This window comes from Phoxinus phoxinus (genome assembly GCF_949152265.1).
Source record: "Phoxinus phoxinus genome assembly, chromosome: 17".
Classification (NCBI taxonomy): Eukaryota; Metazoa; Chordata; class Actinopteri; order Cypriniformes; family Leuciscidae; genus Phoxinus; species Phoxinus phoxinus.
The window spans coordinates 27541285-27565745 of record NC_136892.1 but is presented as its reverse complement, the minus strand read 5'-3'; the positions used below and the strand labels follow the sequence as shown (position 1 = coordinate 27565745).

General features: G+C 37.0%; 2 protein-coding genes across 3 annotated transcripts in view; one reads left to right on the top strand and one right to left on the bottom strand.

The window, feature by feature from the left end:
- Positions 1-14817, bottom strand: part of LOC306984625 (olfactomedin-like protein 2A) — a 20124-nt gene extending 5307 nt beyond the window's left edge. Inside the window, exons 1-5 of the mRNA XM_079586134.1 lie at positions 14650-14817; positions 8935-9195; positions 4976-5083; positions 3666-3854; positions 2652-2910 (exon numbers count right to left, since the gene is read on the bottom strand). Of these exons, the coding sequence (XP_079442260.1) occupies positions 2652-2910; positions 3666-3854; positions 4976-5083; positions 8935-9195; positions 14650-14718 (886 nt within the window). The 5' untranslated portion in view covers positions 14719-14817. The remainder of the gene's footprint in view (positions 1-2651; positions 2911-3665; positions 3855-4975; positions 5084-8934; positions 9196-14649) is intronic.
- The window catches only part of nr6a1b (nuclear receptor subfamily 6, group A, member 1b), a 26597-nt gene continuing 16809 nt past the window's right edge, over positions 14674-24461 (top strand). The window contains exons 1-3 of one of the 2 annotated variants that reach the window (XM_079586135.1): positions 14674-14924; positions 16151-16378; positions 24179-24214. In XM_079586135.1, coding sequence (XP_079442261.1) covers positions 16315-16378; positions 24179-24214 — 100 coding nt within the window. In that variant the 5' untranslated portion in view covers positions 14674-14924; positions 16151-16314. Of the gene's footprint in view, positions 14925-16150; positions 16379-24178; positions 24215-24461 lie in introns of those variants that run through there. The other variant, XM_079586136.1, reaches the window with a different exon arrangement.

Genomic DNA, 24461 nt, shown 5'->3' with positions numbered 1-24461 from the left:
GATTTGTTATCACAACTTTTTATCTTTTGTCAAATCAACTTTGATAACTAATGTGTGAAGATAACATACTATTTTGAGTTTCTGTTTATTAAACCTTCATATTCTTCTTCATTGTATTAACTCAAATTTTTATTACAACGAACTCAAAATTTTAAGGCAACAAGTTAACTTGCTTTTTTAAGTTAAAGCAACCATTTTTTTTTTACAGTGTATATTTCTATGGCATCGCTGTTGAAGAGTAATTCGCTGAAGTGGATGTAATTATTGTACAGTTAATGAAAGTTATCACGAGCATTGTAATGTTTGAAGAGCATGTCATAACAAATTTCAGTAGATCGGGAAGATTTTAAAACGAGCAGTTCATTCATAAATCCATACGATCTTACCTTCATGCTGTGGAAATACATAACGAAAGACATAACACAACGAGCGCAGTGATGAAAAGGGGCGGGGCTAATGTCTATAGGTTTTATGTATTTACATGACTTTTTTATTTTTGGAGAATTGCATGGAATCCAAATGAGGATCTATTTGACCCACAACACGAAAGGTGTACCCTGATAGAGAAAAGTGTGCATTAACTGTAAATCATCCTCTGTTGATAATCGTACGCCTGCAAACTGAATGCTTACATAGTCGTGTTTCCTTATATACAGCGTCTTCCAACATCTCCAGGGCTGTTACCAATGCCACCAATTCTTAATTTGACATTGTATACCCCTAATCGTAAATATCTTTTGAATATCCAACTTTAAATGCTGCACAGAATAACATTCACAGGTTTGATTTGGCACAGTGGCACAGTTTTCTCGAGACATCAGTTTTAAAACTCAACTTAATTTGGAGTTTTTATCTGTAAACCAAAACTGCAATATGAGATGTTTCCAAAGTGCTAGTTTATAGACTAAACTTTTCAAAAGTGTGTCCATCTTAGGGCCGTTCATTTACAGTAATTTATGCCTTAATCAAATTCCTTGTGATTGTATCTAACGTGCACTGAAATAGTCGGGACCCAATTCGGGAAGTAGCGATTAGGTTACGCCTATGGATAACACAAGATTAGATCAGACCACATTACAAGTCACAACTGATTGTGGTGCTTTCAGAATCACTCTTGTATAGCTCAGAAAAAAAAAATCAGTAATCACACAGACTGTCAAGCAAACGGCGGTAACTATGGAGACTTTCGGGCGAGAGGCACACATCTAAAGCTTAAACAGGAAGTGAGGCTGAAAGCCCACATGAATGGAAACACTGTTGAATTGGAGACATTTGGCTGTTTTTTTTGTAGAAACCCTAATGCCGATATGAATGTCATGTCAGAAACTGAAACTGATTCATTAGTGTGTGTTGGCTGTCATTTCAGACTCTAAAGACACTCTCTGGCTGGCATCCTACACTAGTATCCTGTTAACTTGAGTGCTGGATCATCTAGTCCCAAGATGCTGAGATCGAATCTCACAGTAAGATGTTCTTTATGTGAGAGTACAGTGTGTGCATGGACTTGGCTATAGTTTGGGGCCCAAAAATATCCCCAAAAGAGAGAGGAATCTGACAAAACCTCCCTTTGAGGACATCTGGGACATCTTCAACTGGAAAATCAAATCAAAATAACTTTATTTGCCACAGAAGATGCAGCAGAAATTGTTGTCAGGTTCATAAATAAAAAAAATACTTTCTTTTAACTATAAAAATGCTAAGTTTTATTTCAGGGTTAGATTTAGCATTAGTATATTTATAATTAAATTCATATAAAAACAATAGAAGTCAAGGGAAGCGAATCATCGGTCCCCATCAAATAGCGAAGTGCACAAGTGTGTGTGTGTGTGTGTGTGTGTGTGTGTGTGTGTGTGTGTGTGTGTGTGTGTGTAATATTTCATTTATCATCAGTGCATCTGACAGACTTTCCTGGGAAAAGGGAACTTGGAATTTCTTGTCTCTGTTTTAGTGTGGATAATGTGTTACAGACGATGCATTCTGTGTTTTATTCTGCTCTTAATATGGTTATGTGAGTGGATTATTAATATTTAGTTCTTTATCATGCTATCAGAAAACAGTTCTACCCTTTCAGCAGATGAAGTGGTCTAAAATGAATGACTGTGTGTATGAACGTGTGCACATGTGTCTTGAGTTATGAATGCGTCTGTGCTAATATCTATCGTAAGTGTGTGTGTGTGTTTGTGTGTGTGTGTGTGTGTGCGTGTGTGTGTGTCTGGACTGGCATGGATACAAGCAGCTGTGCTTCAATGGGGAACACAAAGGAAACAACATTGTCTCTATAAAGGCCAATCCACACTGCGCTGACAGACGGCGAACGACGCAAACGATCACCAGATTACAGTTCGTCACTTCTCGAACATTCTACGACCAGACAAATGCCGTTTCAACGTTCATTTGGCGAAAACAAGAGCCGGTCAACGCCAACAGACGACGAAGTTGACGCCAACTTTTGTCTTGTCAGTGCAGTGAGAAATGGCCTTGAGAATATGTTTCTCTAAGTGTTTCTGGTCTATATAAGTTTGCCTTTGCAAGCAAATAAAAGTTACTCCCCAGAATTTAGCTAACTCATACCTCACTACAACAATCTCTAAAGAGAGTAATGTCTTTTAATGCTTTAGAGGCTAAGATAATGTAAATAATGCGTATCTTACCTCTGTTTTGGTTGCTCGTCTCATCGGTTTTGGTGGCTTTGTAATATGTGATTCCCCGGATGAGTCCTGGCTGGTTCTGTGATGGTTTGGTTTTATTGGGCAGTTCTGTTTGCTCTGGTTTACTGGGTTTGTTTGGTTTTGTAGTGTCTTTCTTTGGCTTGGCTGGCTTTTCCTTCACTGGCTTTGGTGGAGGTTTCCCTTTTTCTGGTTTCTTTGCTGGAAACTTTGAAGCATCTTTGATATTTGTCCCCAGTGTGTCCTACAAACATAACACATGTCTAACTCAGCAGATGTTAGAGATCTCATCCTAAAAACGATATTAACACTTACTGTACATATACTCTATGCAGTTATATAGATATGTCTCATATTACAAATGCACACAGTATGCATATATATATATATATTTTGTATTCTATCAGAACAGAACTGAGATATTGTATCCAAGAATGCAATGCACTAAACTTTGACTTCCATTTCCATTGACAAATGAACTTAACATCTCATTCTTGAATAATCATTTGATTTGCACAGCCAAACTGCAAAATAAACATATTTATGTCAGAGAGGATCTGAATCACTTGCTTAAATGGGCAACATGGTCATGTGATATATTGCAGCACACTATATAAGTGGACCTATTATGCCTCCGTTCTCTGCGTATGCCTTGGTCGGGAACTATTTAAATGAGGAATGTTGTGATGTGTATGTTCCTGGAAGAAACTCAATACTACAATCGAATAATTTCAAGGAGTTCAGAAACAGTGTGCACTGATATAAAGAATGACTCATTTTTAATTGACTTTGTAAATTTGCAGACCTTTTTTATACTCAATCAGCAAAACTCAAGAAAGCTGAAAATGTAAAAAGCATAATTGGACCCCTTTAAGTGAATTAAATTGAATAATTTATGATTAATTTATAGAAGTAGTATGCCGTATGCAGTATTCCATTCTGAACATAACCTAGTCAAACCATCAAAGTCAGAGATGAAAGGTCGTGACCCTTACTTACCTGTGCTTTGCTTTTAGGGCCTGAAGAAGAGGAGTCTTTCTGCAGCAGCTGAAGGCCCAGATTGGACAGCTCCTTCTTTATGCTCATCATGATGTCAGAATGGTTCTCGTACTGCCGTAGCTGATTGGTCAGAGTCGCCACACTGTCTCTCACAAAGTCATTCTCCCGAGTGAGGTTCATCTTTATCATCTGGATGAGGTACACGACTTTACATCATACTATACAGTACAACACTTCTGCATTTAACTGTACATAAATACACCTGCATTGACATTTGACTCAAACTGTTATGATGCTAAGTCTATATTCTAACCAAAGTTGCATTTATTGAATCAAAAATACAATAAAAAAGGTAATATTGTGAAATATTATTAAATGTAATATAACTGTTTTCTGTTTGAATGTATTTTAAAACGCCTGAGATGCAAAGCTGATTTTCAGCATCATTACTTCAGTCTTCAATGTCGCATAATCCACCTTAAATCATTCTAATATGCTGATTTGCTGCTCAAGAAACATTTATTATTATTATTATCAATGCTGAAAACAGTTGTGTTGCTTAATATTTTTGTGGAAACTGATTCAGAAACAAAATTCAGTGATACATTTTCAAAATTCTTTGATGAATAAAAGAACAGCATTTATTTGAAATAATAGAAATCTTTCATAACGTTATTAAAGTCTTTACTCTGACATTTGATCAATTGAACGCGTCCTTGCTGAATAAAAGTATTAATTTCTTTAAAAAATCTTTCAAAAAAACGTACTGACCCCAACATTTAGTACCAAACGGGACTGTGTGTAATTCAATTAAAAGTATAATTCAATTAGAAAAATGCATACTAGAAGCATTTTCACTAGTGGTCTCAGACTATATACGCATGTAAGGTATTTGATAATGACCCTCAGTGTACATGCAGAAAATGTATTGCGGTGCAGATTTCTAGCCCAGCTTTACCCGATAATGAGCAAAATTTAATTGGAAATAAAAACAGAGTACATAAGTGTGACTATTACATGACTGTGGTTTTCATCCTTTGGTCATTTCCCCTCTCTGTCCCCCTCTTTCTCTCTCTCACACACACGTACACACACACACACACACACACACACACACACACACACACACACACACACACACACACACACTATTTTCCCATCCCTCAAGCCAAAGCGAAGTGGTATAACGGTTAATAACTTTAGCCAGAGCATTGTGGGTATCCACAGAATGTCCAGTTAAACCCAGCTACGGCTCATTAATGTTCACATGTGTATGTTCACACGCACACGGCCAGTGTAATCACACTCACCTCCTCCAGGTTGTTCATTTGAGACACCACCTTGTTGATGTACGAGTGAACTTTAAGAAGGTCCATACTGAAGAGAGTTCCTTCCAGAAGGTCCACCATGGACTGCAACTGCACACAAAGAGTCAGGTGACTTTCAAAAATAAAACCTGAGTGGAAAATTACTGTTGGAGGTTCACAAAGCAGCTGCCTGGGTTTTATTTTCAATCTGCAGTAATGTTTGACAGTTCGTCACTGACAATAATGATAAACATATTGCATTTGATCAAGCATCTTCACAACATAGCGTCTGCCCAGATCCGCCCCACATCTGGTACACATGGATTCCACACGGCCCAGATGTGGGCCGGATCTGTGCCGACACTATGTTGCTGTATGGAGGCTTGTTTCTGCCAGGGAATACAAAATAAAAAAGGTAATTGTGATGTATATAAACTCGCAATTCTGATTTTCTTTCTCGCAGTTGCGAGTTTACATCTCACAATTCTGACTTTATAATTAGCAATTGCGAGTTTATATCTTACTTCTTAACTTGCAGAATTTACTTCTTTCCTCAGAACTACAAAGTTTATATCTCTCAATTCTGAATTGCGATATATAAACTCTTTTTTTAATTGCAATTGTGAATTTTTTTCTCGCAATTGAATCTTTAAATATTGCAAGTTTATACCTCTCAATTCTGAGAAAAAAAATAGTCACAATTACCTTTTTATTTATTTATTCCCTGGCAGAAACAAGCTTCCAGACAGCAACATAGTGTCGGCACAGATCCGGCCCACATCTGGGCCGTGTGGAATCCATGTTGCAATTGACCCTTCGCAGGGAGCTTGATTGACAGGTGATCTGACCAATCATACTTCGCCATCCGCCATTTTGTCGTACAAAGCAGTCGGGAGAGTTAGTAGATTAACATGGGAGGATTTGAACTTGAAAAACGGAGTGTACTGACGCCTTTCCGCGGTTAAAACAACATTCCTTCTTATATTCATTCATGTTTATTTGATGCTATAAATGAACTAGAAGGAAGAGATGATCGGTTCACGAGCAGCTTTAACTGATGCTCTACAGCGATCTGACAGACACATTAAAGAGCCACAAAACGGTATTTATTGTTTACATTTCTTTAAACAAATTACCAAATTTGAAAGGTGAGGCTTTGTTTAATATGTTTAATATGTTTAATATCAAAAGTAACCTGGTCTGTCCTGTACTGTCAGCGTGTTGTCAGTGTCCTCTCTGTTCCGCAATGTATTAGCACATTAGCGTGAGTATTAGCTGTCCATGAGCTAGCAGCAGGAGCAATTTTATCACTCTCTATGGGCTTCTCCCTTGACTTTATCGGACTTTATGCCTCCACGTCCCCCCGATTGCTCGTGAGCTTCTCCGCCGGTCTATACGGTAATTTCTGCTCTGTGCGACAGAGAGTCGTGTGGTTATGACGCAATCGCTAGCCTATTTTTACAAAAACGGCTTCTACGGAGCCATAACGTAAGATACAAAGTAATGGAGCCTTTTATACATTGTAGTGTTTCTTTAGAAATAAATAATGGACAAATGGAGTCTTTTGACGCCTCAGATGTAAAGTTATTCGCTGTCAAAGTGACGCCAAAATGAATGGGAGTCAATGGAATGCTAACAGCAGGTGATGTTCTGCTACAATGGCGGCTCCCGGGGAGGCTTCAGTTTCCGGCGGATGGATTACCCTCTTGGCCGTAGCTTGTCGGGCATAGCGACAATAACTAAGGGGGGCGGGTCTTTGCGAACGGTCAATTATGACTTTTTAATGCGCATTTGAGACTTTATTACTCTCAATTCTCACTTTATAACTCGTAATTGCGAGAATAAAAGAATAAGAGATAAAAAGCCGCAATTAGCTTTTTATTTGATTTTTCATGAGAGAAACAAGCTTCCATAAAAACCAGCTTAGATTGCTGGTCTTTTTAACAGAAAAAAAAGAGTGAGAGTGAATTCCTCATATGCTTATTGTTGACTCGCGCTGCAGAAAGTTCAGTCGTGTAACAGCTTGACTGTCGTGATGATTAACAGCTTCATGCGGCATCAACAGATATGAAGAAACTGCAGCGAGGTTAAAATAGAGCCACATGTTTGGAGCTAAACAGCTCAAGATCAGCAAATGTTTTAGGTGGAAATATTAAAAACATTGTGTTTAACTACTGACTAAAGGCTTCTGAATGATTTTGCAGCCTTTAGCAGAGCTAGTCAGGACTGGCGTCAAGGGGCGGGGGCTTGCAACGGTCCCAAGGCAAACCCCCCAACACCCCCCACCCCCAATGCGATTTTAAACTTAGGGGGTCCCACCACACACCCCCAAATGCAATTTCATTTCAGTCTGAGAAATATAAAAGCCAAGTCGTGTGTCATTGCCTGGCTCTAGTAATATAAAACCCTGGACTGATCATCAGGATTGTCATCTGGCTTTGTGTGTGTGTGTAATGTGGAGATATGGACTGGAATGCTCAGACAGATGGACAAAGGAGAAGAAAAGATGGAAAGAGTGAACCAGACAGGAATGGTGCAGAGGAAAGAGGACAGGTGCTATAAAAACACACTTGCGAACACGTGCGCCGCATACATGCCCAGAATTCTGCCGTTTAACATTCTAAAGTGAGTCAGTGTTCCATTAACCTCAAAAACAGCACTTCCTTTCCCACTTCTTTTAAAGTTATGTCACGGTTGTGTATCAGTCATGTTTTTAGCAGCATACCAGTAACATCCACACGCATTAGTACTGTACATTGCAGTAGATTGTTAAAAGTCGGGCTTATATTTTTGAGTGCAAACAGAGTGAAGTTATAGACTGAGCATCATTAATGCTGAATTTGATTAATAGACCAATAGCATAATGTGAGCATAAGTGAGTCAAGTGGTAATTTATAGCCTGGATCTATAAAATTAAATGTAAAAGTACAATTTTAGGCTATCCTTACAAAACATGTACCATGTTTTTACTACATATTTTTTATGGGTAAATGTAGTGTAGTACTAAATCATCATATTCATTTTTATTACAACTGTGGCATTTATATTATTTAGAGTTATAGTTTGTAGAAGTGTTTGTAAAAGGCTGCTATTTTTTATATTTTACCTTTTTTTATCATTTAAAAAGTTTTTTTTATAGTAAACAGTTTCATTCTGCAAAAGTCTTTAGCTTAAAGTCGGCATTAAAGGGAAGTTGCGATAGTCTTTTCTTCCTTATTGTGATTAATATCTGAGTGAAACGGCTTCTTAAACAATACAAAAATGGAATGCGGGATTTGATTTTGTGCACTGGAAATTGATTGGACGGTTGAATGGTTGTGGTCTGCTACTGTATTGGTGGATCTCAGGTTGCCCCGCCCTCACGCCAGTAAACACATCATCAGAGAAGAGAAAGAGGGAGGGTAAGCTATTTTGATTACAGATTACGATGAATTTAAAAAATAAATAAATAATTATGTGTATGGATGCATCATATGCTGTAATATTTCATTAAAAATAAAAAGTAGACAATTTTGATTTCATGGTGACTTTACAGGAGTGGTTGAATATGATTTCACTTTTCTAACTTTAGTTAGTGTGTAATGTTGCTGTTTGATCATAAACAACATCGGCAAAGTTACAACGCTCACAGTTCAAAGCAAATGGAGATATTTTCTTTTAAAGAAATTGCTTTTTAAGGACTACAACAATAATTGAATTGAATTGTCTAATTCAGTAAAATATCTAAATACAAAATAAAAATTAAATAAATGTAAACCCTTGTTTTTAGCAAATATATATATAATATATATTTCATGCACCATGTACAAATTACTAAAGTTTATTTTTAAAACAAGAAAAAAAAAACAGTTTTCAAATGCGGAATACAATTAAGACCTTAAACTACGGCTATCATGCAAGAACTCTGCCAAAGGGACATGGGATATGTTTAACGGGATGTGTTTTAAAAGTATCAGGTGTACCTTGAGCAGCTCTGGCGCCTGTTTCTTGAGTTTTTCCATCTTCCATTCGTTCTCGCAGGGGTTGAGAGAGGATGGCGGAGCCGTGCAGGAGCATTTACAGTCGGATCCGGAACTCACCGTCTCCACCGTGTAAAAATCCTCCACGCGCACACTTCCAGTCCTCAAGCGAGCGCACGCGTCCCGGGTCAAAGGCCGCATGATGCACTTACAGCGGCAGTCGGAGCCCTCTGATGTCATGCGGACTTGTTCCTCCCCGAAGATCTGAAAAGGAAATTGATAGAAAGGGATGGAGATTACATTGTGTGCCAATGACCCACTTCAGTGTCCTTTCTGCCACTTTGCAAAACTATGTTCACTTTAGTTCTCTTCAGAGACATGCAAGCCAGCCTGAGACTTCAGTTTATTGATCAGTGCTTAAACCTGAGCTGTCCTCCTGACACCAGATATGAAAGTTTGAGGTCAAAAGGTCATCAGTGCCACACGACAGAATTCAGCCACATGTGCCACAATGACCTATGACCTTTTCTCCTTCCTAGTTCCCCGTGTCCATGATTACTCAATTACTAAATGTCATTAGTGTCAAGTCATATGGCGAATTTACTTTTGCTGCTAATCATATAAAGACAATTTTTTTTCTTTACATCTTAACTTCAACACACCAGTCCAAAATCAACTAGTGAATGTTAACATGAGTAAATCAATCAGATAAGCTGTAGAATACACCATCTTTAGGGCTACAGAGTGACCGTCATCTGTCTTCTGGGCTGTTATTGTATTGTCAATGGACTGAGTGGAAAGCAAACAGATGGTGTCAAATGAGTAACCTTTGACCTCTGAGAAAAAAACCTGCATCATACAGAGTGTGTCCTCCTTATTCAGATCAGTTTAGACACTATGCAAAGAAAGTATAAATGCATTTAGACAAATACTGTGTGTGTGTGTGTGTGTGCGTGCGTGTGCGTGCGTGTGTGTGTGTGTGAGAGAGAGAGAGAAGGTTTAACATCTTGGATTACTTATATCCTCTTCAGGAATTCTGAGACCTTCTTAAAAAACAAATGGAAACACAAATCATCAAACCCTGCCAACTTTGGTCATTTAAAGCGTGAGAAAGATCGCATTGCTTGATCCGCATGTCTGATAATGTTTGTGTGAAGGGCATGTGGGTGATAGATGTGTGATTTATGAGCAAACTCGCTGTTCAAACATGTTTTTTATTCTATTGCCCCACACTTCTATATGTCTTTGTCAGTTCAGTTCATTGACATCCATGATGATCTATTAACAATATAATCAGTTTGCCAATGTCATGTCACTGTGGATGTACGGTCACTCTTTCCCAGTTATTATTTGGCATGTTTAGGACAGCAACCGAAGTCTCCAAACAAACAGAGGGCAAGTGTCAGCTGTGTTGTGCTAAAATAAGCCAATCCACTCTGATTTCCACAGCAGGGACGAATTTCTTCCACTGAGATGTTGGCAGGATGACAAATCCCAAGGAATTAATAGCTATATTGAGTTAAACAGATAGAACAATGTAGCAATATTGTAGCAAAAAGTTTGGGAGTTTTGAAAGGCATCTTTGCTCACCAAAGACCTTATATGTTTATTTTTACATTTTAAAACAATGGTTTTCTATGTTAATATATTTACTAATATATATTCCTGTGATGCAAAGCTGAATTTTCAGTCTTCAGTGTCACATGATCCTTCAGAAATCATTCTAATATGCTGATTTGCTACTCAAGAAACACTTCTGATTATTATCAATGTTGAACACAGCTGTGCTTAATATTTTTGTGGAAACCGTGATACATATTCTAGGATTCTTTGATGAACAGAAAAATCAAAAGAAAAGTTGAAATAGAACGCTTTGTAACTTCAAATGTCTTTACTGTCACTTTTGATTGCTTTAATGTATCCATGCTGAACAAAAATATTAATTTTGTTCTCACAGACCTCAAACCTTTGCCTATTCTGTCCATGCTGAATCCATCTCTTTGTTGCCCAGTCTCAACTCTGACTGTGAGCGCCAAGCGCAGGTGCAGAACGATGATCAACATCCGTGTGGAACAAACACAGTCCTTGCAAACGCACACACTCTGATTCACACAGCAGCTGACATAACAACTGTGAGAACTCTGAAATGTAAACTTCACGAGGAGAGGACAGACTAAGTCGAAGGACATGAGTAATCCTCCTTATAGGTCAAATCCTCTGTAATCCCAAGGACTGGCTTTTTGTCCTTCAACTTTAAACTGAGATAATTAGCAATTTAGCTACATATCAATCTTTGATGCACTGCCAGGAACAAAGAAACAAACATGTGATTTTTTTCTCACAGGACCACCACCATCCATAACTATTTCACACAGTCTTTAAAGTCGGCATGAAACGATATTTGCGATTGACATTTCTTCCTTATTGTGACGTATATCCCAGCGAAACGGCTTCTCGAACAAGAATAAATGTAGGGTGGGACTTGATTTTGTCGTTTGGGAATTGATTGGATGGTTGTGGTTTGCTATTGGTGGATCTCATGTGAGTGACAGGTTGCCCCGCCCTCGCGCCAGTAAACACATTGGGCCCTATCATACAATGCAGTGCAACGCAAGTGTTGTTTTGCTAGTTTCAGCCCGACGCCGTTATCATTTTCAATTAAGTCAGAAGCCAGAAGTCCTTTCTGCTTGTGCGCTTTAACCTCTCGCACGAGTAGATCCGTTTCCTCTCTGAGATGCGTTCAGTCTATCCGCTTGCAAATTCCGCCATGTAAATAGCGAATCTGCCGTGGCGCAAGCGCAACTGGCTTTTAAATGGAATGGGAGATGAGACTCGGATTGGTTTATTGCACATAAAGCCCAACACACACCCATTACTCATTAAAGGACAAGTTCGGTATTTTACACTTAAATCCCTGTTTTCAGATCATTTCTGATGAAACAGAACGGTTAAGACTGAAATATGGACACATGCTGCTGGCACGAGAATTTTCGGTTTCTGTGGTAGCTGGAGTGTCTATTATTTAAGCTCGCAACGGAAGAATGTACGGGTGTGAGTCGTTTGGAAAAATAGGTCCACAGTTTTACAATGAATGGTACAACACCTGTTGAAAAGCATCTTTTGCAGCGATTTTTGTGTGAGCATATCAGTGAACAACCCTGACCACTCGGTGAGTTTCACGTCTTTGTAAACGAAAGTTTCATGCGTTTTAGGAAGGATTGTTCCAGTGCACCTACTGTATGCAGCCATTGTGGAGGCGAAATTTCTCGGGCCAGCAGCATGTGTCCAAATTTCAATCTTAACCGTTCTATTTAATCAGAAACGATCTGAAAACAGGGCTTTAAGTGTAAAATACCGAACTTGTCCTTTAAGAGAATAGGGACAATCCTTTTAGACCATGCGCTGGGCGCGCAGACCATTTTTCCCATCATTAAACTAGCAAAAGTGGATTCAGACACGCCCTAAGTGAGCTTGCGCCGTGCGCTTTAGACCATGCACTTAGATTGTAAAAATAGGGCCCATCATCAGAGAAGAGAAGAGAAGAGAAGAGGAAAGGGAAGTTATTTTGAATAAAGATTACGAGGGCACTATATATATTTTTTTATGAATATGATGTGCAAGGATAAAAATAACGTGCTTTGCATGAGAATATATAGGCTATATATATTCAGTAACAGTATATCAAAAAATTCCTCACATTTTTGTGTGCTCAGCATAGGTAACAATTTAGTGCAAGGAATAAAGCAAGAAAACAATCCTCCAGAAGTGAGTATTGGGGCCCTGTCCTCCTCTCCAGTGAGCCGTGACCTGTGATAAGTGCGGCTCTTGATGCGGCGTGACGTCTCAGTGTCGTTTTCTCCTGTGCGGTTTTATTCGTGGTAAATCAAGCGTTTTAGCTGAAGTGACTTTCGCTGCACACACATCAGCCTTTCATCTGTCCGCCACAGCTGGAGGGCTCAAAGAAAGCTTCGGATGAAGTGGTAAACACTTCTCATTAGGTGCAATGGGAACGTTTGGGGTGAAAAACGTTGAAGACACCATAAAAAAAACATTTGGAGTATGGAGCGGAGATTATAATGGAAGGATAGTGGAATTCTATATGATGGATTAGAAAATCCCTCTGGAATTTTTTTTTATTCTTCAATTTTTTAAAGATGTCTCTGCACTCTTTCCCTATATGTTACTCAAATCTATGATTTAGGATGCTCAGGTTTGCTCCTGGAGACCTTCCTGAGTTCAGATCAACTATAATCAAACACACCTGCGCCTCAAGGTCTTGCGGTGTATCTGAAAATAACAGGCATCTTTAGGAAAAAAACGTATTAAACATTTCTCTCACTCTTAAAAATGAAGGTTCTTTAAATTGACGCTTCCATAAAGAATCTTTAACATCCAGGTTATACCTTTCCATTAGACTAAGGGTTCTTTATAGTGGAAAATGGTTCTTGATTATTTAAATGCAGGTTCTTTTAAGAACTGTTTACAAAAAGGTTCTTTGGGGAACCCAAAATAGATCTTCCATGGCATTTATGTGAGAAAAAGTGAGGAAAAAAGTTTCCAAAAGGGTGTTTAAGACAGCAATGAAATAAAGAGCAACGGTATTTTCCTTCTAAGATGTTTCTCCTGAGGACAAAAAAGTCTCCTCTGTTAGAGAAATGATCTCAATGTCTCAAAGTACACTCAGATTTGCCAAGATAGACACCGATATTAGAGATTTCAATAAGGACTCGTCAAATTCTTCCAAGAGCAAATAATCAGTCTATGCACACTTTTAGTTTCTCCATAAAATCAGGAATTTCAGTAGAAACATCAGAGACAAAGTCGATACTAAATGCAAATGATAAAAGATTAGAGCCAATAGCTTTTTTTTAGGTCAATGTTGAAAGCAAATTTCTATACCAGGCAAGTCACGAAAGTATTATCAGAACGGTTTGATCCCCTTGTTTTAAAACAACAGATAAAACAGTTTTGATTCGACTGGAGGAACCACTGACTGACACTGTTTTCTTGGATCTGTAAAAAGGTGTCTGGAGGTGTGTTGATCTGAAGAACTCTTTTCATTTTAACAATAAGGCTAATGAGTTATGAATGGAAAAACCTGCGTTGGTTCTTCTGTGCAGGTGTATTAGATTAGAGCAACTCAGCAGAATCTTTCAGATTGAGCACCTGTGATTTTAGACTGTGTTATGATATTTTTCCAATCATGAACCCGTGACCTTTGAACTCGTGCCAGTGGCGCTTGCGTTGCGCTCAGTGTGTGTGCCCTGGTGAAGAGGTTAATCCCAGCACTTTCAAAGTGCCCACCCGTGCGAATAATCATTTTAACTATATATAAAAACACCAAATCCCACTGAACTGAATTGAACATGATAAAATCTGTTTTTACCTCCAGTGCAATGTTCTTGAAAACAAGCTATTCCACTTCCAACTGATAAAGTTAACACTGTCATGCATGAGTCCCATTTCATTCAAATTGATATTTATAAAATTACATAATATAATAAATGGCTGTTTTTGTTTGCAACGGAGTAAAATAAGTAACATTCTATATATGTATGTTTTAGAATAATGAATTATAGTGATAATTAGTAATAGCATTAGTAAATAAAACATTTGGGCTATTTTTGCATGTTCTGGAATAACAGTTCTGCAATAATATCTTAACAAGCTTTTCAATGAATGCACATTAATGCAAAACACTGTTGAATTCTTTCTTACCTTGTTCAGAGATGACACATGACTGGACATCATAAGTAAACAAGCCACGAGCTCCACAATCCCCCACATCTCGCCGGACTATGAAGCTCACTGTGTGAATGTGTGAGATGTGCGCTGATGCGACTACATGTACTACAGACCCATCATCATCATCACCACCTCTCTCTCTCTCTCTCTCTCTCTCTCTCTCTCTCTCTCTCTCTCTCTCTCTCTCTCTCTCTCTCTCTCTCTCTCAACGCCTCCACCTACTGGACGCCCAAATCCCTTAACAAATGGCAAGTAAATATGAATATAATAGTAGGCTATAATAGCCTATAATATGTAATAATATAGTTTTATACTAAAATGATTTGCATGTTAATAATATATGACAATTTATGTGGTAAATTTTGCTTAAAAAGCATCTATGGCCTTCAAAATATAGGCCTATGTCATAACTCATAAAGTTTTTGGCGATTTCCACCGCCTCTCAAATCATGTGTCGTGTTTTTGATAACAATAGCCTATGTGGTGGAAACGACGGTGAAAAAAATCTCCGACTTTGTTTTGCTAAGGCTAATTTTGCATTACATGTAGCCTAGCTAAGTTAGCTACTACGCACAGTTTTAAAAAGTGTGTTTGTTTGTTTGTTTGTTGCATCATTTGACAGTTAATGTTAAAAAAATAAATGTATTTTAAATAGACCTACATTTTGGTGTAGGTTTTTTCCCGCTCATGCTCTTGCCTTTTTACCTTGTAAACTATGTAAAACCTTACAATAAAGAAGTCATTTTAGAGTGAGGAAAAAATCGGTTTGGAGTCAGACCATTCAAATTTATGAATGTGACACTTTCCACTTTTTTATCTTTTTTTTTAAATCTTTATTTTCCTCTTGGTTTGACGTCAGTCATTCTTCAAAACCTCAATGTGTGTTGATGTAAATGGCCACTGTGTGGCAGCAGAGGACAGTCAAACCGATGAATGACAAAGAGAAGTGCCATTGGATTGACTTTCATTGGCTTCTGGGCTTCACTGGGCTTTATGCACAGCTGCACTACTTCCTGAACTTTAGCCAGCTCCTTTTCCTGTCTGCCATTATTGGACAAACTGATTAATCCAGGTGTGTCTGATTATTGTTGTTGGTCAGGCACACCGGGATTAATCAGTTTGTCCAATAATGGCAGACAGGAAACAAAGGAGCTGGCTGAAGTTCAGGAAGTAGTGCAGCTGTGCATAAAGTCCCTTATAAACTAGCCTACAATAAGTGTTCAGAATGTCTAAAAATATTACTATAGAGTTGGTAATGTCCTTGTTTATTATAAACAGGAAATCAAAATAGCTCATCTATAACATGAACCATATGTGACAAAATGTTTTTAGTTTATTATGCATTTTTAAACATTGTAAAAATGATCTATCTATCTATCTATCTATCTATCTATCTATCTATCTATCTATCTATCTATCTATCTATCTATCTATCTATCTATCTATCTATCTATCTATGAACTGCAAATCCCAGATGGCGGCACGGGGGCGTGTCGTCACGTGACCCGAGCAAGGTGTTTTCACGCTGACACGAGCGCTTGACATGAGCGCGCGGCTCTTTGAGGGCTCGCGGAGGTCAGAGCTCAGAGTGCAGGCGGACCGCGGAGAGACACGCTCGCTCAGTTCATCTACAGGAGGATGGAGGTGGAGAACCGACCCAACGGATTTCACTTCTCCAAACGGGACAAATTACTGAGCAGCGGTGAGTTTCTGGTGCCCGTGCACAGTTATTGAGTCTCAGATGAAAATGAAGGTGTTACAAATACGTTACAGTTCTGTAGGCTAATGCACGAGGTCAAAATTCAGGCAAAGTATATAGGCTATTATCTCTCCCAGGTGTAATATAAATGGCTAGATAATTTTAGAGCATTCTCAATGCAACTTTCAGCAATGTTAACGCACTCTGTAGTTTTACCCCTTGTAACATATGGAGTGAAATGTGTGTGTAATGTGATGAATGGACGTATAGAGCTGGAGTTTGGGGATTGGGGACAGTGAGGTCTTTTAAAGCGCTGCTGAGGAATGTTTTTTATATGCACGTCCGCGAGGAATCGTAAAAGATGAACTTTTGAACTTGAGCGAATCACCCTCGAGCGCCACAAAAACACGTCAGTGACAACAAACAACCAGCTGTAACATTTTTCATCAGTGGCGTTTCCATTGTAGGCAACACAAAAAAAGAAAAAGATTATTTGTAAAAAGTCAAATTATTCAGTTAAAAATATTTGCGAATAATGTGTCTTAAAAAAAGTTTTATAAATTAATTTTAGTTTAGGTTTTTTTTTGCACCATGAGATAATTGTTTCGAGTCTGTTTGAGTCCGTCAGGTTGTTTCAGTCATACTAAATAATATTTTCTGACTTATTTAAAATCAGTTAATTTAGATATTGTCTCACAAAACATATTTAGGTGATTTTTTTCAGTCACTCATACTTTTAGTTCTTAATATGAGCATTTGTTGCCTTAAGCAAGAGAAATTTGAATCAAACCCTACACTAATATTGAAATGGAGTGTAACATTTATGCCATATTATTTTTTAGAAATCACAAACCTTTCAAACGAATAAATAGGATAATTCTGTCATTTTCAGTATTTGCATCCCAAATTACGCACAATGCATTTATACAGTATGTACTTATACACAATGTGCTCATCCATATAGTATATGAATTGTATAAGGATATTTTGTCATTCAACATTTGAGTCCAACTACATAATTAAAGCTGTCCAACAATCCATACATAGTTTTTTCGGTTAATTAAGTGCATCATCCGGGTATTTATAGTGTGCTTTTTCTAATAGGAATGTTCAGTGTGAACACACTACTCGCACTAATAATAGCACAGAATGTCCTAGAATAGTGCATAAGTATGCGAATTTGTGTCATTTGCATATTATCATCCATGCATAGTGTAAATCTTTTGTATGATATTTGTGTTTTACATGTGCAAGTGTCTGCAAATGTGTTTGTTTGAAGAGAGAAAAGCCTTCAGTCTAATATTCTGGTAGTTTTCCAAGAAAGAACCGCACACACACTCTAAGATGACCAGCTTGTTTTTAGCCAACACAAAGGTTTCCAGGACTTCCCAGCATTTCCAGCTGCGTTTCTAGCATCTGCTTGGCACAGATATGTGCACACCACACACCGCAACTAATTAGAATTTTTAGCAAACTGAAACTCCTAATTTTAACAGTTACATTAAATCTAGATGATTAGCGTTGCTATAGCAACACCGGATTGGTCACTGCACATACCAGAATACAACTGTATAGTCAACAGCCTTGACCTTTCACTTCTGAGTGACCTTTCTCCTCTCACTGACCTTATAGAGCGGAAAAAGAGAGAGGAAGGCGAAGCCAACATGTATGTGTCTTAAATGCAACATTTTTCACTATAGAGTAAAAGAGTAATTCATTTTTAGTGATTTATATATGTTATCAAGCTGTTATAAAGCAAAAACAACAACAAGCTCACATTTCCTCCATTGCACAATTAGGTTAAAAAAAGGTGTGTGTGTGTGTGTGTGTGTGTGTGTGTGTGTGTGTGTGTGTGTGTGTGTGTGTGTGTGTGTGGTATTTATTCACTATGGGGTCAAAATCCCCTCAAGAATAGTAATACCAGAATTCTTTTAACTTTTGGTCCCATGAGTAAAACTGCTTATAAATCATACGAAGTGATGTTTTTTGAAAATGTAAAAATGCTGATATTGTCTGTGATGGGTAGGTTTAGCATTAGGGTTAGTGTAAGAGGATAAAATATACAGTTTGTACAGTATAAAAATCATTATATGTCTATGGAGAGTGCCCACAAAACATGGAAACCCAATGTGTGTGCGTGCCTGTGTGTGAGTGTGTGTCTGATTTGTGATTTAGTCTTTAAGGTTGGTAGCCCTTCCCCCACAAATAAACAAACACACAAACACACATCATAAACACATAGAAGATAAACTTCCTGTCCACCCACCCACACAGGGATCATAAAACCCCCCTTTGCGCTGGCCATTCCATGACCTCTTGTTTCGACCCCCCCTGTTGCCATAGAAACTTTGACGGAACAGGTAGTTTCATTCTGTCCCATGAGAGTTGTTTTTATAAATTTTTCAATATTATGTGCGAAAAAATAAAATAAAATAACGTTATTGCGTTTTAATTTTGTATCGTTTTTCTGCATTTTAGGCAGAATTTGTATAGATAACGTAACATAAACATCCATAAACGTAATGTTTTCTCTTCTTTTTCATTGTTTGAATCGTATCTTATTTTTAATCTCTTTTAAAATGCCAGTAAAATGCAATATCAGGATGTTCTGCAATCTGCACACTTAACAATAAAGGTTCCTAAAGAGGGCTTTCACAGCGATGCCATTAAGAACCATGTTTTTTTTTTTAAAGAACATCTAATGAACCATTTAAAAGAACCTTTTGTTGAATGTAAGGGTTTCATGGATGTTAAAGGGGTGGTTGAGTATGATTTCACTTTTCTAACTTTAGTTAGTGTGTAATGTTGCTGTTTGAGCATAAACAACATCTGCAAAGTTACAACGCTCTTCCTCTGGGTTTAGTGACATCAGCGACCCTAAAATGTACATAAGCCCCGCCCCCGGGAACGCAGTCCATGTTGAGAAGAGGAAAAGTTGTTGTAGTCGAGTACATTTGTGAGTCAGCTCAAACTTTAGCATCCGTCTTTTCACGTGCAATAGAAAGTCACTCTGTGTGCATCTCCCAACAGTTCCTATACGTGTGATTTGTGGATTATCATGACAGAATATCCTAATTGAAGATAGTTAACACATCAGCAACATCAATTCAGAGACGTCCTGTTGCATTCTACATGTTGTCACTTCTTCTTGAGTTATACAAACCCTCAAAAAGTCACAACTTTAACATGCTTTATAAAAATAGCTGTGGGGTATTTTGTGCCAAAACTTCACACACACACACTCTGGGGACATCAGAGATTTATTTTACATCTTGTGAAAAGGGCATTTTACCACCCCTTTAAAGGTTCTTCATGGACCCATTGACGTGTGTGTAGTTTTGATGAAATCTGAGAGCTTTCTGTCCCTCTGACAGACATGCGCAACTACCACTGTGACCCTTCAAAAATTGTATCAATCAATTAAATAATTAAAATTTTTGGGTGAATTATCCCTTTAAGTTTTTTTTTATTTTTTTTATCACTAGGCCAACCCATAAGCTAGCATTGATCAAAACTAGTTATAGATGCACAGCTTAACCACTAATCATTAATATATTGCTATTTTAAGCATTCTCACACATTTCATTTGAAAAAGTATTGCAAGTATATTACAAGGGCTTAACAATGAAATGGTAAAAGTAAGAAAGAAAACAATTATTATACTATTTTTCTCATTACAAAATACTTAGGCCTACAGTTTTAACATGAACAAACTAATAAACTTAATGTATAATGGAGGGCTGCCAGTTTGATAAACGATATCATATCGAGATAGCGATATGCAATTTACGTCGATAACGATAATAAGCTCTGGACATTTTTACAGCCAATCACACAGCAGAAATAAAAGTGACAACTACAGCCAGTCAGTGCATGTCGCTAGCTAGGCATAGTGTTTCTTTATAAAGTGAAATCGCCAACTACTTGCATGAATTATACAGTGTTTTTAGTCATTTTTGATTATCGTTTTGACAATGTTATCCTCTGTATGCAAAAAATGCAAAGGAAAAACTTTTCCGTTTTTAGTTGTCATGTAAACGCACCCTGACGCTAAAAGTAAAAGATCTTCACAACAAACCTTCAAAATAAAAGTTTGGTTTAACTTCAAGAAATTATGACAGAAATATAACACTACTGTACTAAAATGTACTTCTCAAAGTAATAATGTTATTATTATTTCTAAGGAATATTATACAACCAAGATATTTTTTCCATCCATGTTTTAAATTTATGCAGTTCAACTGTGTGTTGAAAATTAAAAATGTAATGTTTTGTTGTTACATTTTCATGTGATTACATTTTATAAGCTTGATTAAACTGTTAATAAAAATAAAATTAAAAAATTAAAAAAATCAACACAGACCCCCCCCCCCCTCCAAAAAAACACACAAAATGGTGGAAAAAATAATAATAAAATGGATTTATTGTGGCCCTAAATAAAAGTTTACATTCATCTTTTCAAGGTCTAACAAATATGTAGAAAGCATTTCCTTACCCATTAATGGTAATTAATATCTTTATAAATATTGATATCGTGTAAAATGGAAAATATTTGTCAGCCATACATAAATGAACCCGGTATACCAAACACATAAGATGTCTGTAATATAGCAAAAATAAACTGAATGTGTTTTAAATTATATTTATCATCAATAAATCCAATTTGTTTCAATCTCATGTAGTTTAACTTAAATGCTGCCTGTTCCCTGAATAAATGTAATTGGTTTCGCAATGAACAGATTTATGCTGATTATAAACCATTTGAATAAATGCTCTTTGAGAATATGATTGTTTAAATCAAATCAAATAGATGTAAAGAGCTAATAATAAACTATGCCATGATTTTTTCGAGCGCAGAAATCGTACCTGTTTCGCATCATTGACAAATATGCATCACATCATTTTTTTTAATTGTTTATGTTAAAAATGTGTTATCCAAATGGGTGGAAATTTTGAATGCAATTCAAATCTAAATCTTAAATTTCGGCCTAGATATTTTTTGAGTGTGGATTACCACACATGGCCATGCGCACACACACATTGTGATGAGCGGGGGGGTTGGCTGGGATCTCATGTCCTTGGATCTGAATGATGAAGCCCTGGAAAATGGAAAATAAATGGATATTCAGGTTACATATCACTACTACATCTGTACACCTCCCCTCCCGATCCCTCTTTCCTTCCATCAGCCAAGTGGAACAGAAGACATCTGGGCAGCCTCATCCTTTTCTTCTGAAGGCTGGGGGTGGGGTGTTGGTATGTGTGTGTGTGTGTGTGCGTGCGTGTGTGTGTTTGTGTGCATATGTCTCTATACCTGTGTATATTGCTGCCTGTCTGTGTGTGTGTGTGTCCTGGTAAACCCTACGTTATTAGGACAAAATGTCCCCACAAAGATGGCTATATCCGATATCTTGTTCTTCATGGGGATATTTTTTGGTCCCCATGAAGAAAACTGTTTATAAATCATACTAAGGGATGTTTTTTGATAATGTAAAAATGCACTTCTTAACTAGCAGCCTTTTCAATTGATTCTCCTGAACTCCAATTTACGACGTAATTGGTCGACGTAATTCGAGTGATAGAGTGAAAGAATGTCCTTTGCTATCATTAAATTGTCATTTAAATGGTAAATAAAGACATTTGTTGATATACATTTTCATATATGCATCATCATTTATTAAGATATTTCCATTTGCTATCATTAAATTGTATGTCGAATAACATTTATTTATATTATCAATATATTTATTTATTATATTTTTTTTTACTAAAATTCAATTGTCATTTAAAATGTGAATAAAAATAAACATTATTTATATTAATATATTTATTTTTTATAAAAACATTTTCATTTGCTATCATGAAAATCTTGTTTTGGATAAAATACACATTTATTTGATGTTAATATCAGCACATCTATTTTTTATTTATTGAAAATATTTTCAGTTGCTATCATTACATATAAATATACAATTATTGATATTCATATAAATATATTTATTTAAACAAAAATCTTCATTTCCCATCATTAGTCAAGTTAATAAAATGTAATTTTCCAAATATATTCAAAGCCACAAAAATTATTCCATTTTAAAATGACACAAAGAATTTATTAATTTAATTGCATTCAGTTTAATTCATAGAATCAAGTACCAAATATTTTAAATTCTTATCTTATAGATATATTATGATTTATTACAAAAAAAACTTGCGAAAGTATTTTAATGATAAACCAATGGATTGTAATGTGTATGGTTGTCAAACTTTAATGGATAATGCGAATGCCACTTGGTTTGATATTTTGTTATCAAATGCAATGACGTCCAAACTTTTTTACTTTGCTTTTTGGAGCCACTGCATGTGTATAAATCACTGAAAACATGTTTTGCTGAACCAGTATTACCAACACCAGAATGAACAGAAATAACCCTGAATAATGTAACCTGTTTAACATCGCCTATATTTAAGTACTGTAGTGTGGTGTGTGTGTGTGGTGTGTGTGTGTGTGGCAGACGGTGAGTATTTGCTCCTGTAGCTCAATACCAACGGCCTACAGCCATCATAGATATTAGATTATCTTCAAGGAGCCTGTGTGTTCTGGTCCACCATATGCCGTGGATTGCTGGAGATGCCCTGCGTGTGGCAGATCAAAAATCCGCAGCTGCCAGCGAGCCGAAGAGATCACACTCATACACACACACACGTGGCGGTTTCTGAAGAGGTCGCGGAGGTCGTGTCCTGAGGGACAGAAGTGAGAGGACTGGGCAGATGGGTGTGTGTATGAGAGACTGATAGATGGAGATTTAGGAATGAGAAGAGGCATTGTTTTAAAGTTGTCTTGATGTTCTGTGTGGTAAAATGAACTTTAAGTCGCTCCATCACAGAACATTTTAACATTCTTTACAGCATGAAAAAGATGATGATAATGGCGGAAATTCCTGCAAGCATAATTATTGGAGGAATTTAAAGGAATAGTTTAATGAAAGTTCTGTCACTTACAAATTTTTTTTTTGAAGAAACAAGATACTCCATTTAAAGTCAATTTACCCTTTTAAAATGTTTTTGTCTGTTACGAGTCACTCGCTGCATCTGAAATTGAATACTTCCCTACTATATATAATTCTATATACTATATACATCATTACCCATGATGCTGTACAAAAAAATGTCCACCAATCAACAGTCAAAACAAGCAAAAAGGTCTTGTTTAACCAACCCACTCCCATTAAGCACCGTGAATGATGTAAGAGTCTGTCTCCAATCCTCTCAAAATACTTAAATATTTGATTATATATGCATATTTTGTTTATATCTACATTTACTATATATCTACATATATAATCTACATTTTAAATGAGTACATTTGTTTTTAATTCGATTATGCTGTTCACAATGCTTCATGGGATTGTAATTCTTCCCATCACTAAAGCCATTTAGTACAGTCTTTATACCATACAACTTTTTATGGCTTTATTTTTGGCTGATTTTCAGATATGTTTGCTTCAGTTTGAATAGTGTTGTGATTCACCTCATAGCTGGTTGGTTCGGGTCATGGCTTAAAACGCTTTAACATAGAAAAAATCCCTATGGAAGAAATAAATGGGGAAAGAAACTTCCGGAAGCAACACTACTGGAAAAGTTGACGGGTGCTGTTGCTCTCTATAGATCTGGAAATAAAAGAACACAATTATATAGAGACCCAATATATAGAGTTGTTTATGGAATAAAGTATCTCATTAACATATTCTAAAAGCAGTGTTTTCTCTTCCCCTCATATTCTCTCACTCTTTCCCTCATCTGCAGGTTTTTATGAAGAGAACTCCCTCCAGGATGACACAGGTGAGGAATCTGCCAATGATCTCCATGCTGCCATCTACTGGCTAAATCGCACACTCATTTCTGTGCGTTGTGTCTCAAACATTTGTAGACCGTGAATAGTGAACATTATAGGGTGGGGAGCCATTTAAGAGAGTTATAGTTCTGCATTCTGGAATAAAAAAAACAAACAAACATCCAGAGTAAAATGTGACTGCAGTTCTCAGCTTCACCAGTAGAGTATATCACAGAGCTCGTTCTTTCTCCCAAG